General features: G+C 43.0%; 1 protein-coding gene across 1 annotated transcript in view; it reads right to left on the bottom strand.

The window, feature by feature from the left end:
* The window catches only part of LOC103184889 (A disintegrin and metalloproteinase with thrombospondin motifs 12-like), a 201,510-nt gene that overhangs the window by 94,676 nt on the left and 89,986 nt on the right, over window positions 1-16,848 (bottom strand). Inside the window, 3 exon segments of the mRNA XM_042331953.1 lie at window positions 3,488-3,580; window positions 7,364-7,508; window positions 15,462-15,605. Of these exon segments, the coding sequence (XP_042187887.1) occupies window positions 3,488-3,580; window positions 7,364-7,508; window positions 15,462-15,605 (382 nt within the window).

Raw genomic sequence — 16,848 nt, 5'->3', positions numbered from 1 at the left:
TGATGGGGAATAGTGCATCTACAGCATATCAAATGCTAATATCAAATGCAAGGATTATTATTAATTATAATTGATTTAATCCACTGCACTGGAGGATCAGCTTGGATGATGTGAGTTCAAAGTCCTGACGTGGGGCATTGAAGTTACGAGAGGTGAGAATGTTTCCGACTGAGGCAGACTGTCACACAGCTCGATGATATAGGCAGCGTGTTGTGGATGGATGAGGTCGAATGGGCTGAACCTCTCTTCCGAGTTTGTGAATGAAATTTGGGGATCCAAAGTTGAGAGGGCGGGAGTTAAAGCTTTCTGTCCTCACACAGCTGTGTCCTCTCTGATTAGCTGGATTCCCAGCACATCTCAGTTAATACCAACCACAATAAATCAATGTTCTGGTCAAGTAGTCAGTACTCCATTTCAGTTTAAATTATACTCATAAGTCGAGATTCCTTTAGGGCTCTACCTTTACAAATAACCAACGCCGCAAACTCTACACCAACTCACTAATAATAATTCTTGCATTTGATGTAGCGCCTTATCATGTCTTCGAGACATCTCAAAGCACTTCACATACACACATATATATATGTTTCACAGGATATACTGTAAAATGAATTGACTATATTTTTCTTCGGAACAGAGCCAGGTGGAAGCAATATTGAGTCTATAAGAGAGTACAACACTCCACATAACAAAGTTTAGTTGGCAATTTTAACCATAACATTTGTACTTTATGCCAATTAACCCAAGGAACTTCACCAATTGTGCTTGTGATCTTCCCACTGGGATGTGCAGTTTTGATTCGAGACATCTCCATATCAGTCAAAAAGTACAAAGAAAACTGCTTTATACAGCAACAGAAGAACATAAGAAATAGGAGCAGGAGTAGGCCATTCGGCCCCACGAGCCTGCCCCACCATTTAATAAGAACATGGCTGATCTTCTAACCTAATTCGATTTACCTGCCCTATCCCCATATCCCTTAATTCCTTTAGTTTTTGAATTCTCAGTCTTGAATACGTAATAACAATTATCCCTGCTTTTTATATATTGCCTAATCACGTTCTCAAAAGTCTCTTTCACAGGATTTACTGTAAAGTGTAACGACTGTGTATTCTGTAGATGAACATGGCACCCAGAAATATCCCACAAACAGCCATGAAGTGAATGATCAGTTTTATCTGGGTATTATTGGCCAGGACAATGGGAGAAAATCTGTTCTCTTTTCAAATAGATATCTTTAATGTCCACCGAAACATGCAGACAGAACTTCGGTTTAATACAGTGCTGCATTCCACTGAATTGTTGGAGATGCCATCTTCGGATGAGATGTTAAACCGAGGTCCCGTTTATATGTACAAATGAATGTTAAAGACCCCATGGCACTATTCAAAAAGAAAAAGCAGTTTCTCCTGGCGACCAGACCAACAATTCCCCAGATAAAACTGGTCATTCACTTCAGGTTCACTTCAGGTTGTTTGAGGGACATTGCTGTGTGTAAAATGGCTGCAGAGTTCACCTACAATTAGTCACTATAATAATAATAATAATCCTTGTATTTCATAGAGCGCCTTATCATGTCTTCTGGACGTCTCAAAGCGCTTCACAAAATATACTGAAATGCGGCAGCCAATTGCACACAGCAGTGTCCCACAAACAGTCACGGATTGAAGTGACCATTTTATATATTTTTTCTTGAGGGATTATTATCAGGTGTGTGGAGTAAAGAAACTTGCCCAAGGTTTCACTCTGCCGGAAATCGAATCCAGGTCTCTCGCTTGCAAAGCGAGTGCTCTAACCACTGAGCTACAGGACTCCACTATATTATACAGTGAATCATAGAATCATGGATCAAACATAGAAAGAGAGCATTCGGCCCATCGTGTCTGCACTGGCTCCGAAAAGAGCAATCAACTCAATCCCACTGGCCTGCTTTCTCTCCATAGCCCTGCAATCCTGTCCTCCCCAAATACCCATCTACTTCTCTCTTAAAAGTTGTTATTCAATCGGCTTCCACTGCCTTTTCAGGTAATGCATTCCAGATCCCAACAACTCGCTGGGTGAAAAAAAAAATCCTAACCTCCCCTCGGTTTCTATTAACAACTATCTTAAATCGGTGTCCTCGGGTTACTGACCTACATGCCAGTGGAAACAGTTTTAAAATTTGTTAAAAATTGTTATTTTTAACAATTGTTAAAAATTATGAGGGATTTTGATAGAGTAGTTAGGGAGAAACTGTTTGCACTTCAGGTGGTCAGTAACCAGAGGACATAGATTTAAAATAATTGGCAAAAGTACCAGAGGGGAGATGAGAAGTATATTTTTTTACACAGAATAGTTACAGTCTGGAATGCACTGCCTGAAAAGGTGATGGATACAGATTCAAAAACAACTTTCAAAAGGGGATTAGATAAGTACTTGAAAAGAAACAAATTGTAAAGATATGGGGAGTGGGAATGATTGGTAGCTCTTCCAATTGGCCTCCTTCTGTACTGTAATATTCTTTGATTCTATGATTCTATAACAACTGGAACAGGGTGCATGGAAGAGTGGTTGAAGCCAGGACACTGGGACTCATTTAAAAAGCAAGTTGATGGTATGATTAAGGAGACAGTAGAATGGATGTTCTGGAGGGATGAGATTGGATGGGCCAAAGATCTTCTTCTTCATCGAATCAATCTTGTGATCTATTATTATGCTTCTCAAAAAAGTGTAAATTAAGGTATTTCTGACCAGGATTGTTTTGTGAGCGATCTGAATCTCACAAACGGGAGACAACTGCAGGGAGATAGTGCACAGTCCATTCAAAACACAGGGAGGTTTCTCAGGTCTAGTTTGCAAAGTCGATTAAATGTTGCGTTGTTTACTGGCTCTTGGCTCACGTTGGCTGTCGGCCATCTTTAGATCCCCGTGCTAAGAGAATGGACGATTTGCAGCCCATCAGGTCACTGGCGATGTCACTTCCTGCTTCGCTCACACAGCAGGAATTGATGTCGATGGGAACCCAACAAACCCAGAAATCAGTCTTTTTTCTCTCTCTATTAACGCAAGAAACCATCCAGCTCGCAGGAAGCAAGCTGTCCGGCTACACACATGTATAGATCACAACACCCTATAAGGCAGGATGGGATTAAATGGATGCCCACTGCGTTATAATAAATCTCCACTGCATGTCTTAGCCCTTTCTCAATTAACTCAATAATCAGAGCACATCGGTGGATACACCCTTATTCTGTGTCACTCTACGTAATTCTATGAATCTGCTTCATTCACATTTACAAGGAACACGATAATAACTTGCATTTACATAACATCCTTCAATGTAGAGTGATGCCTTAGAGCACTTTACAGGAACACTGAACAAGGGAGGGGGGGAGGGGTTAAGAAGTGTGCACTCAATGAGCTAAGATTTGACGAGAGTCCTACGGAGGGAGGGAGCGAGTGGTGGAGGGAGGGAGGGTGGAGAACCATAAATGATATGTTCACAAACCTTGTTTACGCCACATCTGGTCCCATCTGCTGCAGCGTCCAGCTTGGAGCGACACGTGCCGTTCACAGAGCACCAGAGAGTCTGGCAAATGTTCTGTCAATAATAAACCAGAGGGGCACAGGAGTCAGACTTCAAACCACAGCTAAAAAGCCTCATCCGCAAACTGGCTAGAGGGTACTCAGTCATAACAAGGGAAGAGAGGCATAATGGTGGACATCCGTAAAAAGAGACAGCGGATCAGTGCAGCAGGATTGGTTTGCATGAAGCGAGCAGTGACAGCATTGTTTTATGAGCACTCTATGAGCTCTCTATGGTGGGTGTGTTGTATGGTGAGCAAAATGTATGGTGATACGCTGTGCAGTGGGTGCATTGGGTAGCTTAACAATATGATCCTGATCTGTGCTGACTTAGATACAGAGAGAAAGGTGTAAGTGTGTGTGTGTGTGTGTGTGTGTGGAGGGGGGCGCGGGGACTAAGAAACAGAAAGAGAGAGTTGTTCGGATCTGGAATGCATTGCCTGAAAGGGTGGTGGAAGCCGATTCGATAACAACTTTCAAGAGAGAAGTAGATAGATGTTTGGGGAGGACAAATTTGTAGGGCTATTGGGAGAGAGCAGAGAGCGGGAGAATAGGATTAATTTGGACAGCTCATTCAAAGAGCCAGCATGGACACGATGGGCTGAATGGCCCCCTTCTGTGCTGCATAATTTTATGATTCTATGAGATATAAAGAGCTGCTGTTGAGACATGCATAGATGAACGTTCAGCTTTTTTTGTAACATAGATAACCCTCTACTTATGTTCCGATCAAAACAGTGCCTTGCGTCAGTTTTTGTCTCTACAAGAGATTTAAAGGAAGCTACACAAATATCAATCATTTAGCACTGTCTTGCCTTGGGGGGGGGAAGAGGTGAAACATACATCAAACCAAATTCAATTTAGAGTGTTTTTCTCTTTTGCAAGGACATTTGCATATCCAGTATGGTTTATTACAGGCGATTGCTGACATCTCCCAAATGAATGATTGAACCATTTAAGGTGCATGATCTGCTAACTGATACTCCAATCAATCAAACGACCTCCGTGGTGCCTCTCCCAGGATCACAGAGGGTATTTGTGAAATCGAAGCATACAAGTTCCACACTATAGGAAGGATGTTAAGGCATTGGAAAAGGTGCAGAGGAGATTGTCCTGTAGCTCAGTGGTTAGAGCACTCGCTTTGCAAGCGAGAGACCTGGGTTCGATTCCTGGCAGGGTGAAAGCTTGGGCAAGTTTCCTTACTGCACACGCTTGATAATAATCCCTCAAAAAAAACAATAATAAATTGGTCATTCCAATCCATGACTGTTTGTGGGACACTGTTATGCACAATTGGCTGCCGCGATTCGCCCACAATTATACAGTCAATTCATTTTGCAGTCTATTCTGTGAAGCGCTTTAAGACGTCCAGAAGACGTGAAAAGCGCTATGTCAAATGCAAGGATTATTATTATTATTATTGTCCGTCAGGAACTGGGGAAGAACCCTCTGCTGTTTTGCATAGCTTCATGAGATCTCTACGGCCACCCAAACAGGCAGATGGCACCTCGGGCTTAACATCTCATCTGAATGATGGCATTTCCAATAATACAGCACTGCCTGGCAGTACTGCACTTAGACTGGGAGATTTGGGGTTTGGACGCACAACATTGAGACCCTATGGCAGGAGTGTTACCAACTGAACCAAGCTGACACATAAGAGAGAGAGAGACAAAGTCCATTGTGGGTTTCAAGGGGGAATGAGACAGGTATACGAAGGATAAAGGCTTGAAGGGATACAGGGATAGGAAGGGGCAATGAGATTGAATGGACACTTTGCTCTGAGAACTGGTTCAGAATTGATGGCCTCTTTCTGCGTTGTGAATTGCTATCATCCTACGATAAGTTCACACATGACAGTGAAGACATTTGCTGTCGGATGCAAGGTCGAGAGGACATCAGATGATATCAGTTATAGCGAAAGCATGTTTAACAACACTCCAGGCAATCTTGGTAAACACAGCCTACTCCAAAAGTTACATCTTTATTTAATGGGAGCTACGGTTCCACAAAATTGCTTGTAATCCTCTCAGTTGCAGTCTTGCAGGCAGTGTCCAGCTGGTGCTGTTAAGCTTTAGTGTTGCTTTTAATGTCTCGATCACTTTTAGCATTTTCCTCAGGTTCACTTTTACACTGAAGAATACTAATAATAATCCTTGCATTTGATATAGCACCTTATCACATAATTCAGATGACTCAAAGCACTTCGCAGAACATGGCAGATGGAGAGGGAACTGGGTGATTCACTAGATCAGGACCCTATCTTTTAGGTGTCAATCTCGCTCAGTTGTTAGCACTCACTCCCAGCTTCGAGCCCCACATCGGGACTTTGCATGCCCATTCCCTCACAGGCTCCACTGGCTCTCTGGTACCCAATCGATCGATTCCAAGGTTCACAATCTCACCTATAAATCGCTTCACACCCTAGCCAGCACCTAGGCTGATACCTCAAACAGAGTCCTCTGTTCCACTATTGGTGGCTGCACGTTCAGCCCCGAAAATCCGGAACACCCTTCCTCTATGCCTTCGCCTTGCCCCTTTCTTCCTCATTTTCAGGTCGCACCTGAAGAATTTCCTATTCGACTGTGCCTACGGTTACTTCCCCCTCCACCGGCTCAGAGTCATGCTCCGCCACTGTCAAGCACTATGGGATGCTACCCTGCGTGATGGGCACTATATAAATGCAAGTTGCTGTTGTTGTGATACTCCAGTCAGTGTTGGGGTTGGCGGTTGGGGGGAGAGGAGGGGGGGGAGAGCGCAACATTGTCAAAGAGTCTCAGATACACTCTCAGATAACCCCAGAGACACACAAGTGATGTAACATGAGGTCTCACTTATGAAAACGTGAGCAATGAGATTGATGACAGATTTCAGCTGGATAATAGTATTCAGAACGGTGCCTCCATCCATTTGATGTAGCACTTATACACCCAGAATGTGCCCAATTTGTGCATGCAAATGATCCTCAGTGACATTCTTCACCGCCACCGCATATTAGACTCAGGCAGAGACCGTCCAGCTCATCAAGGCTATACTGCCAATTTATTAGATAATATATTTTTTAATCCCATCCCCTGCCTTTACTCCACATCCCTTGACCCCCTTTATTTCCCTAGTACAGCTCTATCTGTCTTAGCTCCACCATCCATAAACTCCAACTTATCCAAAACTCCACACCCAAATCCTCACCTGCATCAAACATTACACGCCCATTGTCCGAGTCCTTGCCAGGTTCTACTGGCTCCGAGCAGACCGTTAAAACAACAACAAAATTACATTTGTATAGCACCTTTCACGTCGGGAGGACGTCCCAAAGCGCTGAACAGTCAGATGTCGGGGCCCAAGCATGGGGGAGGGGTGGTGTAGGGGTGAGGGAAGTCAGAGAGGTGGGAGGGAGACCAAAGGCACAATCGAAGAGAAGGGTCTTGAGACCGGCCTTGAAGATCCTTATCCTCACCTTCAAATCCCATTATGCCCTAGCACCTTTCTGATCTCCACCTAACCCATTCCAACCTGCGGCTCCCGCCTTTTCTTCACCATCATCAGTGACCGGGCCTTCAGTTCCTACACCGCTAATCTCTGTCAATCCATCTTTCTCCACTTCGACTCACCCTCTCTCTGTCTGTCCTCAAGACCTGCTGTCTTTGGTTGCATCTATGGTCACCTCTCCTTTCTCCCCCCTCCCCTACTCAGCATCTGATCCCAGCGCTGTGTAAAAAGCATTCCAAGACTTTACCCTGCACAAAGGGCACAAGTCGTTGCTATAGTTAGTTTACAAATGAACCATGACGTCACTTACATCCATTTCATCACAGAAAGTAGAGTTGGGCCCGTACTGCAGTTGGCACTGATGGTGAACATCGTAGAGGACTCCAGGGGCAACAATTGGAAGCTTTAAATCCTTTTCAGTCGGTGGATCATTGAGGCAATAACCCCAACCTCGGCTGCGGGCAGAAAGAGAGAGTGAAACTTTTGAGAGTGGATAAAAGCGGTGTGGAGTCCTGTAGCTCAATGGTTAGAGCACTCGCCTCACAAGCTACTTCTAAAAACATTATAATAATAAATTGGTCACTTAAATCCATGACTGATTGTGGGACATTGTTGTGTGCAATTGGCTGCCACATTTTGCCACAAAATATACATCAATTCACTTTACAGTATATTCTGTGAAGCACTTTGAGACCTCTCGAAAGCATGATAAGGCGCTATATCAAACGCAAGGATTATTTATTGTAGCTCGTTGGTGCAATCCTGTAGCTCAGTGTTAGAGCATTCGCTTCGCAAACGAGAGACCTGGATTCGATTCCAAAACCTTGGGCAAGTTTTCTTACTCCATGCCTGATAATAATCCCTCAAGAAAAAATAATAATAATAAATTGTTCACTTCAATCCACGATAGTTTGTGGGGACACTGCTGTGCGCAATTAGCTGCCATGTTTCGCCCACAAATATACAGTCAATTCACTTTACAGTGTATCCTGTGAAGCACTTTGAGACGTCTAGAAAAGCGCTGTATCAAATGCAAGGAATATTATTCATTCCATGTTTTTTTCATCGCTCATCATATGCGATTGAAGTGAACACAAATGAGCAGCTTTATTGCTCTGAAAAAGGTCAAGCGAGAAGATTGAGAATTGAATCGATCGCTACATCTGACAGAAGCTTGTGCCTGTGATTTTAAGCGGGAAGATGTGCTCCTAATTTGTTCTCATTGTGAGACGCCTTATGATGGNAAAAAATTTCCGCACCACAAGAGTTGCTTTGACAAGGCCAACTTCACTGTCTGACAGATGGGCCCTGCATCTCAGGAAAAATATATTGGCCCTGGAGGGGATACAGGGCAGATTTACCAGAATTATACCAGGGCTAAAAGGTTAAATTATAATAATAATACTAATCCTTGCATTTGGCATAGTGCCTAATTACACCGTTGAGACGTCTCAAAGAGCTTCACAGAATATATTGTAAAGTGGATTGACTGTATATTTTGTGAGCGAAATATGAGGGCAGGTTGCATAAACTTGGCTTGTACTCCCTTAAGTTTAGAAGGTTGAGGGGTGATCTAATTGAAGTGTTTACAATAATAAAGGGATTCGACAGGTTAAACAGAGAAAGTACTTTCTCTGGTGGGAGAATCCAGAACAAGGGTTCATAATCTTAAAATTAGAGCTAGGCCATTTAGGAGTGAAATCAGGAAGCACTTTTTCAGACAAAGCACAGTGGAAATCTGGAATCCTCTCCCCCAAAAGGTTGTGGATGCTGGATTCACTCAAATTTCCTGTGGGCTGCGTGCAATTGGCTGACACATTTCGCCCCCACATATACTACAGTTAATTCACTTTACAGTATATTCTGTGAAGCTCTTTGAGATGTCTAGAAGATATGAAAAGTGCTAATCAAATGCAAGCATTATTATATTATAATTTTCAAGACTGAGATTTTTGTTAGGTCAGGGTATCAAGGGATATGGGACAAAAGTGGGTAAATAGAATTGAGGTACACATCAAGCATGATCTTATAGAAATGCGGAACATTGAAGTATGTTAAAGATGAAAAGATAAATACCTGTTCGCCAATGGGATTTAAGGTTATAGGAATCAAAATAGCTGGAAATAATAAGCAACCTCATGGAACATTAGCTGTGAGTAAGGTAGTAATTTCCATTACAAATTTGCTGATGGAGGAGGTGATTGTTTGACGAGGAACATGCTTTTGGGAGGTTTTTCAAGCGAAAGAGGAAACAAGGCAAAGAGGTCACAGAATTGATTCAGATTAAGAGGGCTCTTACCATCTTCCCATTACAGCATCAACTACTTTATCAATGAGTCAGACGTCCTGGCCTCAACCTCTTTCAGTTATTATCCTCTGGATAAAGAAAATCTTCCCAATGTCTGTCCTGAAATTGCCCTTTGCTGTGCCCTCTTGTTCTATTGTCTTGGTGCTTTCTAAAGTATTGTTCAGGATTTTCCGCTTTGATCCCATTTAAAAATCTATACACCTCCATAAGGTGCCTTCTGAGTCGTCGCTTTTGAAGACTGAAGAGAACACTAGCTTGTCTCATCTTTGCTCATAGCTCATTCCTCTAACTCTGGGGATCATCTTCCTTATTCTCCTCTACATCACCTCCAAGGCCTAAGCTGATTCCTTATCTCACGGTGACCAGAACTGCATGCATTATTCAAGGTGCAGCCTGATTAGAGTGCTATGTAGCTTGAGTATGACATCTGGGGATCTGACCTCATCTGATTTGAATCACAAGCATGCAGACACTTTAATATGCAACCCAGAGGTGATCCTGGAAATAATGCTGATTCCATTAAATTACCCAACTTTGTTCTCTCCTTCGGGAATACGTGAGACAGACTCAGTCCCTTCACTAAATACATCAGCTATTGTGAAATGCTTTGCGTTCCCGTGTCTCTCAGTCTGAACCTCTATGAAAGTCTTGTTTTTTTCCAACAAATACACAGTTACTATACTTCACAGCATGCAAAGACAACAACGTGTATTTATATAACGCCCTTTATGTAGGATGACGTCTTGGAGTGCTTCATAACGGCAAGCAAGGGGAAAGCGATGGCGGAAGGGAGGGGCACCCCAGGAGGTCAAACATCTGGGACTTAAGATGGGATATAAAGACAGATAGAGAACAGGGGAGGCAGAGAATAGTGTCTGCTTTGAGCTCAACCCACCTAAGCTGGCATTGAAACTGAGAACTCAGCCTGCCACACATCCAGTTACTTGCAGGATCTCTGTTTATAAATCTTTTGCATATCTCGCAAATTAGACCCCTCCGCAGATGGAAGACAATTTGTGCACAACAAATAGCCATTAAATGAATGATCGTTTTTGTCTGGACAATGTTGGCCAGGACACTGGGAGAAACTCCCTTCTCTTTTTGAATAGTGCCAGAAGCTTTTTAAGGTCCACTTGAACGGGCAGATGCGGCCACAGTTTAAGGTCTCACCTGATGGACAGCACATCTGACAATTCAGTGCTTCCCCCAGCACTGCACTGGAGTGTCAGCCAGGACTGTGAGCTCAAAGTTCCTCATGCAGGGCTCAAATCTACAACCTTCTGACCAGAGGCGAGAGTGCTATTTCAACTGAATCGAAATTAACCTGAGGGTACCACTTTTTAAACTCTGAGTTTAAAGGTCAGAGAAGGTGAATTGCTTCAAAATTAATTTTCTGTAGAAATTTAAAATAATAGGTTACTGGACTAGAGTTCAGCTTCTGAGCTCCCATTAGTTGAACTATTACACTACAAGTAACACATCTGTGGAGCAAACAGCGAGGATGAGGAAAGTTATATAAAGCAAAGTTCTATTCACAAAAGAATCCTCCTCTTCCAAAAGAGGCTTACAAAATTGCACTTCTTTTATTTCCCCTTGTTATTTCCAGAAAGCCAAAAAAACACCCACGAGATACAGATAAATTGGTAATGAGCTGTTTTTCACAGGTGTCTGAGCACTAAAGAGACCATCATGGAACTTTAATAAATATCTCCACAATGTTCAATCACACTCCAAAGGCAACATGTCAAACAAGTGGCAACTGAGTGTTATTCAACAAGGCATTTCTTTCCTCACCTTTAACTGGAATCAACAGGTAGAGTCAGGTGTCAGGCTGACTCAGCTGGTTGCTCTCTTGAGTCTTTTGAGTCAGAGGTTCATTATAATAATAATCCTTGCATTTGATACAGTGCCTTATGAAAGGCGCTATACAATTGTAATTTGCTCTTGATGTTGTCACGGTTGTTGAGTTGTCTCAAAATGCTTCACAGAATATATTGTAATGTGAATTGACTGTATATTTTGTGGGCGGAACATGGTAGCCAATTGCACACAGAAGTGACCCATAAACAGTCGTGGATTGAGTGATCAAATTATTAGTTTTTTTTATGTATTTATTTATTTGTGAAAGACTTACTACCCCCAGAAAGTGATCCACCAAGTGACTAACAACCAGGTTCCTACTTACTGCGAGGTAAACAGGCGTGTGGAGTAAGGAAATTTGCCTAAGGTTTTGTCTCGTCAGGGAATCAAACCCAGGTCCTCTCAGTTGCAAGGCGAGTGCTCCAACCACTGCACAACAGGATTCCACTATTGCCTTTCTTTTTGGTTAGTCCAATGGGGCCTTTAACTTCCAATTACATTGAAACTTCAGCACTAAAACAGGCCACTCAACCCCTTTGCATACAGTCAATTCACTTTACTGTATATTCTGTGAAGCGCTCTGAGTCGTCTTGAAGACGTGATAAGGCCCTATATCAAATGCAAGGATGATTATTATTATTTATTAACTATTCCCTACAGTGCGGTGCTGGGGGAACTTTGCAATGTTGGATGTGCCATGCTTCAGATGTAACGTTGAACTGAGTTCCTGTCTGCCTGTTCAGGTGGACATTAAAGATCCCATAGTAGTATCTGAAATTACAATTTTTTTTAGTTTAGGTTATTGTTGGCCAGGACACTGGGAAAACCCCCTTCCCTTTTCAAATAATGCCATGGGATCTTTAGCGTCCACCTAAACAAGCAGATGTGGCCTTAGTGTAACATTTCATCACTGCTTTGCAGTGGCAGCTAAGACTATGTGATTCTAAGTCCCAACGTGGGGCTTGATCCCGCAACCTTCTGTCCCAAAGCTGAGAGTGCTACCAACTGCAGTCAGAGACACCATTAAGCTCCAAGACCAGTGATAACTATCGATGGCCTCTTAGCACTTTTGTTAATTGATATGATAATTATCACCAGTGATAACAGCACATGCCCCTTCAAATCTTAAAACGTAATAAGGCAGAAAGTCTCCATTCAGATCACCGAGCTTGTGCAGGTGTTTTTCTCCACCTGAGCCTCCCAATCTAATCCGACTCTGCTGCTCACTCCCCTCAGGCCCCCTTTCATATTTTCTATCTTTCATATTTTCTATCTTTTTCATATTTTCTATCTTTCATATTTTCTATCTTTTTTTCGAGCCTCTACAGTATCTAATTTCCTTTAAAATGAAAATATGCAGTCTGCCTCAATAACTGTTTTGTGACAGAGAATGTTTCTGCAATCCTGCCACCCTCTTTGAACTCTGCACAAATTCCCGAACCTGCTGTGGACTTGTCCAGACGTCACTGATAAAACCTGACAGCGAAAAGAATTCTGACGTTTCCCAATTTTCCAATTTCCCACAATGTTTCTGCACAACACAAACCTGAAAAGAATATCTCGCCTGGTTTTTCAGAGGGTCATGGTTAATCCTGTGTGCTCTTATCTGCAATCTGCCTTTCGTTCTCCCTCATACCCTTAATAACCTCTGACGTTAACATTACTTATCTGTTACTGACGCCTATGTGCCTGTATGACGTCTCTGCTCCTCACTGTTGTTTGGAGTCGTGCAGATTTCTGTTTGTCACAAATTTTCCCTACAATTTTTACTGAAAACTTTACTGTGTATATGTGTGTGTATGTGCATGCATGTACATGTTGCATGTGTGTAAGTGTATACTGAACTCATGTGAGTGTGCGTGTCCGAGTGTGTGTATATGAGTGTGTATATGTGTGAATGTTTATGTGTGTGAGTCAGATGTGTTTGAATGAATATATGCCAATATATAGGTGTGTGAGCATGAAATTGACTGTGTATTTGTGTTTATCCTGAATATTTACATTGCAATTTGCGATTTACTGCAGAGGATTCAAGGAATGTCAGGGCTGGATGAGCCAGAGTTTAGGGACGCCTAGAAAATGTGCCTCTCGCCTTTTTTTTTTGGTGTACAATTCATTTGAACATGATGAATTATAGCTGCTTATGGCACAAGAGACTGGAAGCAGCAATCCGGAAAACCCTGAATTATTCAACATATCAGCTTGTTAGATGATAATTCACAGCTCTCCAAATTTAAATGAATCGCTTCACATCCATCATGTGCTCTCGCAGAAACTTTGGGTCTAGAACTTCCGTTAAAGTACATTCCTTTCCTAACATAATAAAATGAACAGCAAAATAATGCGCTTTCAAATTCCCCGCATCATCCCCTACCCTGAACTAATGGCCTCGCCCAAACAATGTTGAACAAATAAGTCTCACCATCGTCGGTTCCAGTTTAGCAAGGACTTCTTTTTCGGTCCACCAGGTATCTGTCATATGTGGAAACCCACCACGATGCTTAAAAGTTTTAAGCACGTCACTTACACATGTAGATTCCTGAGTGTAGAATGGAATGCGCACTCTCTCCTTGGATGGATGCGCCCTGCTTACCCAATTCCGGAGAGTATTAGGCTCAGGTTGGCAAGAGCCAAGATGTGGGGGGGGACCCCAGAGTGTGAGTTGGGATTTCTGATGGAGTTTAACCAGCTAAAACCGCATCACAAGATTCCTGCTGCTTGTTCAGCTAGGACCATACTTGCAAGGTTATCATGTCCCGAGAGGGAAGAATCCCTGCCCAAGTGCAGGAATAATTTTCAAAGGCTAAAAACATTGTTTTTCACCTTCCCCCAACACTGACTCCTTCCCACCTTGCTCGGCGTCTCACATAATCAATGTAAAGCACTTCCAGACATTGTCTTAATAGTAATAATAATAATCCTTGAATTTGATATAGTGCTTTTTACGTCTTCTAGACGTCTCAAAGCCCTTCACAGAACAGACTGTAAAGTGAATTGACTGTATATTTGTGGGCGAAATGCGGCAGCCAATTGCGCACAGCAATGTCCCACAAACAGTCGTGGATTGAAAATGACCAATTTATCATTGTTTTTTTTTGAGGGAATATTATCAGGCTCTGTGTGGAGTAAGGAAACTTGCCCAAGGTTTCACCCTGCCGGGAACTGAACCCAGGTCTCTTGCTTGCAAAGCGAGTGCTCTAACCACTGAGCTGCAGGACTCCACATGTCTTATACAATAGGCACTATAGAGTTACAAGCTATGAACAGGTTTTTCCACAAACGTTAGTAAAACGAGAGGATTTCCATCCACTGGCTCCTCTGCAGATCCAAGTCATTATCCTTGGCCTCGCATTTGAAACCCCCAGGATCTCACCCCCATCCTAGACCTCTGTGACCTCCTGGAATTCTTCTGGCCAAGGCATTCCCTTTGTTTGCGAACACAGGCCTGTTTCATGTCATCATCTCCCCTCTATCCAGCTCACCATCAGCAGGCAAGCCTACCAGCTCTCTCTGAAACTCCATTCCAGGAGTGCTTCTGGCTTTCCCCCTTCCCTCCCCAGTTTCAAAGCCCACCTTTAAGCCGTAACTCTCACCATGTTTTGGTAATTTGTGCTCCAGCTCCCCCCACCTTCCACACCCCTCCCTCTTCAGCTCCCCACACCCCCCACTTCTTCTGACCCCCAGCCCACTTCTCCCGAGCTCAGGCCTCCAATGAAGTACTTTGATACATCATCCCAAGATGAAAGGCGCTGGACAGTTGCAAACTGTAGTGTCCATTGTATCACAATTCAAACAACAGACAACAAAAACAAATTAGATTTGTATGGTGCCTTTCACGTCAGGAGGATGTCCCAAGGCGCTGGACAGTCAGGGATCTGCACCCGAGCTGGTGGTTGGGATCAGGAGGGGTGGAGGGCTGGAAGGATAGGGGTAAGAGCGTGCTGAAGGCATTGTTGAAGAGGAGGGTCTTGAGATGGGTCTTGAAGGAGGCAAGGGAGGGGACGAGGTGGAGGGACTGTGGGATGGTGTTCCAGAGTGTAGGGGTAGAAAGGCTGAAGGACCGCCTGCTGAGCGGAGGGAGCGGACTGGTTGGCAGGGGGTTGGACACCTGAAATTCGCCGTTCTATCTCACCCGTTCATATTCGCCATGAGCCTTTGTGAAGCGAGCAAAATAAAACTCCAAAGCAAGAAATATTCCAAGTGGGAGAAAGGGAGAGACGAGCCAGTGTGAGATACTCACTCCAGAAACCGTGTGATGTAATCTTTACTGCAGGACGACCACGTGAGAGGAGAATGATCATACTGGAGCTGCCGAGACATGATGTAGTGGTGCTTCCCAAAGACTTCACAGTCGTTCCCTATCCCATCGTGCTGAATACCAAAGCTGCAATGGTAAGGGAAAATCCAATGGGATCCCACTGGTCGTGAAACTAAAGCAATGGAAAAGGCGCAGCGTAGATAGAATTCATCATTCACTTCACAGCTGTTTATACAATAAAAATAATAATCTATATATCTAATATAAAGCCTAATGACAATAATGATTTTTGCATTTGATACAGCATCTTATCACGTTTTCGGGACGTTTCAAAGCGCTTCACTGTAAATCGAATTGACTATATTTTGTGGACGAAATGCGGCAGCCAATTGCACACAGCAGTGTCCCACAAACAGCCGTGAATTGCGTGACCAATTTATTATTGTTATTTTTTAAGGGGTTATTATCCCCGGAAACGTGATCCACCAATTGATTAAGACTTCCTACTTAAAGCTGGGTAAATAAGAGTCATGAGGACTAACAAAACTTGCCTAAGGTTTTGCCCTGCCTGGGAATTGAACCTAGGTCCTCTCACTTGTGAAGCAAGTGTTCTAACCAATACATTACAGGAGTCCATGTTGTTATGACGTTGACGAGACGTCTCAAAGTTATACTGTAAAGTGCTATTTATTCTGTGGGCGAACGCAGCAGACAATTTGCCCATGAACACTTTACGTTGATAAGCGACTTCACAGAGCAGGATGGGCACCCAAACTGGGGAGGGGGTGCTGGGAGTGGGGAGGGGAAATATGACCAAAAGTGCGGTCAAAGAAGTAAGTTTGGAGATGTACCTTGAAAAAGGGGAAGCGAGCGAACAAAGAGGTGAGGGAGGGAATAAATGTTTGTGGGCCATTGCTGTGCGCAAATTGACTACTTCTAGCGTCCTCAAAAGCACAGACACCTAACTTTATGAAAACTCTGTGCAGCGCTTTGAGATATTTTGATGTTATATGCATTATATAAAATAATAAATAATCCTTGCGTTTGATATAGCCCCTATATCAAAAAAAATGCAGTTTCTCTCTCCCAGCATCCTGGCCAACAATCCCCCAAGCAAAATCAATCATTTACTTCATGGTTGTTTGTTGGATTTTGCTGTGTGCAAATCAGCTGCCACATTCATCGACAAAATACAGTTCACAATAAAGCGATTGAGATGTCTACCCAAGTTAATCTTTTACAGTAAAATTCTGTGAAGTGCTTTGAGAATTTCCAATTACATGATAACAGTGCTACACTGTTAAATGCAACAGTTATTATTATCATCATTATTGCTATGATTACTCTTACTCAAAAGTAATACTGACGA

Source organism: Callorhinchus milii, unplaced genomic scaffold, assembly GCF_018977255.1.
Source record: "Callorhinchus milii isolate IMCB2004 unplaced genomic scaffold, IMCB_Cmil_1.0 Scaffold1, whole genome shotgun sequence".
NCBI lineage: Eukaryota > Metazoa > Chordata > Chondrichthyes > Chimaeriformes > Callorhinchidae > Callorhinchus > Callorhinchus milii.
The sequence above is the reverse complement of the archived record's forward strand: the minus strand, read 5'-3'. Positions and strand labels throughout refer to the sequence as shown.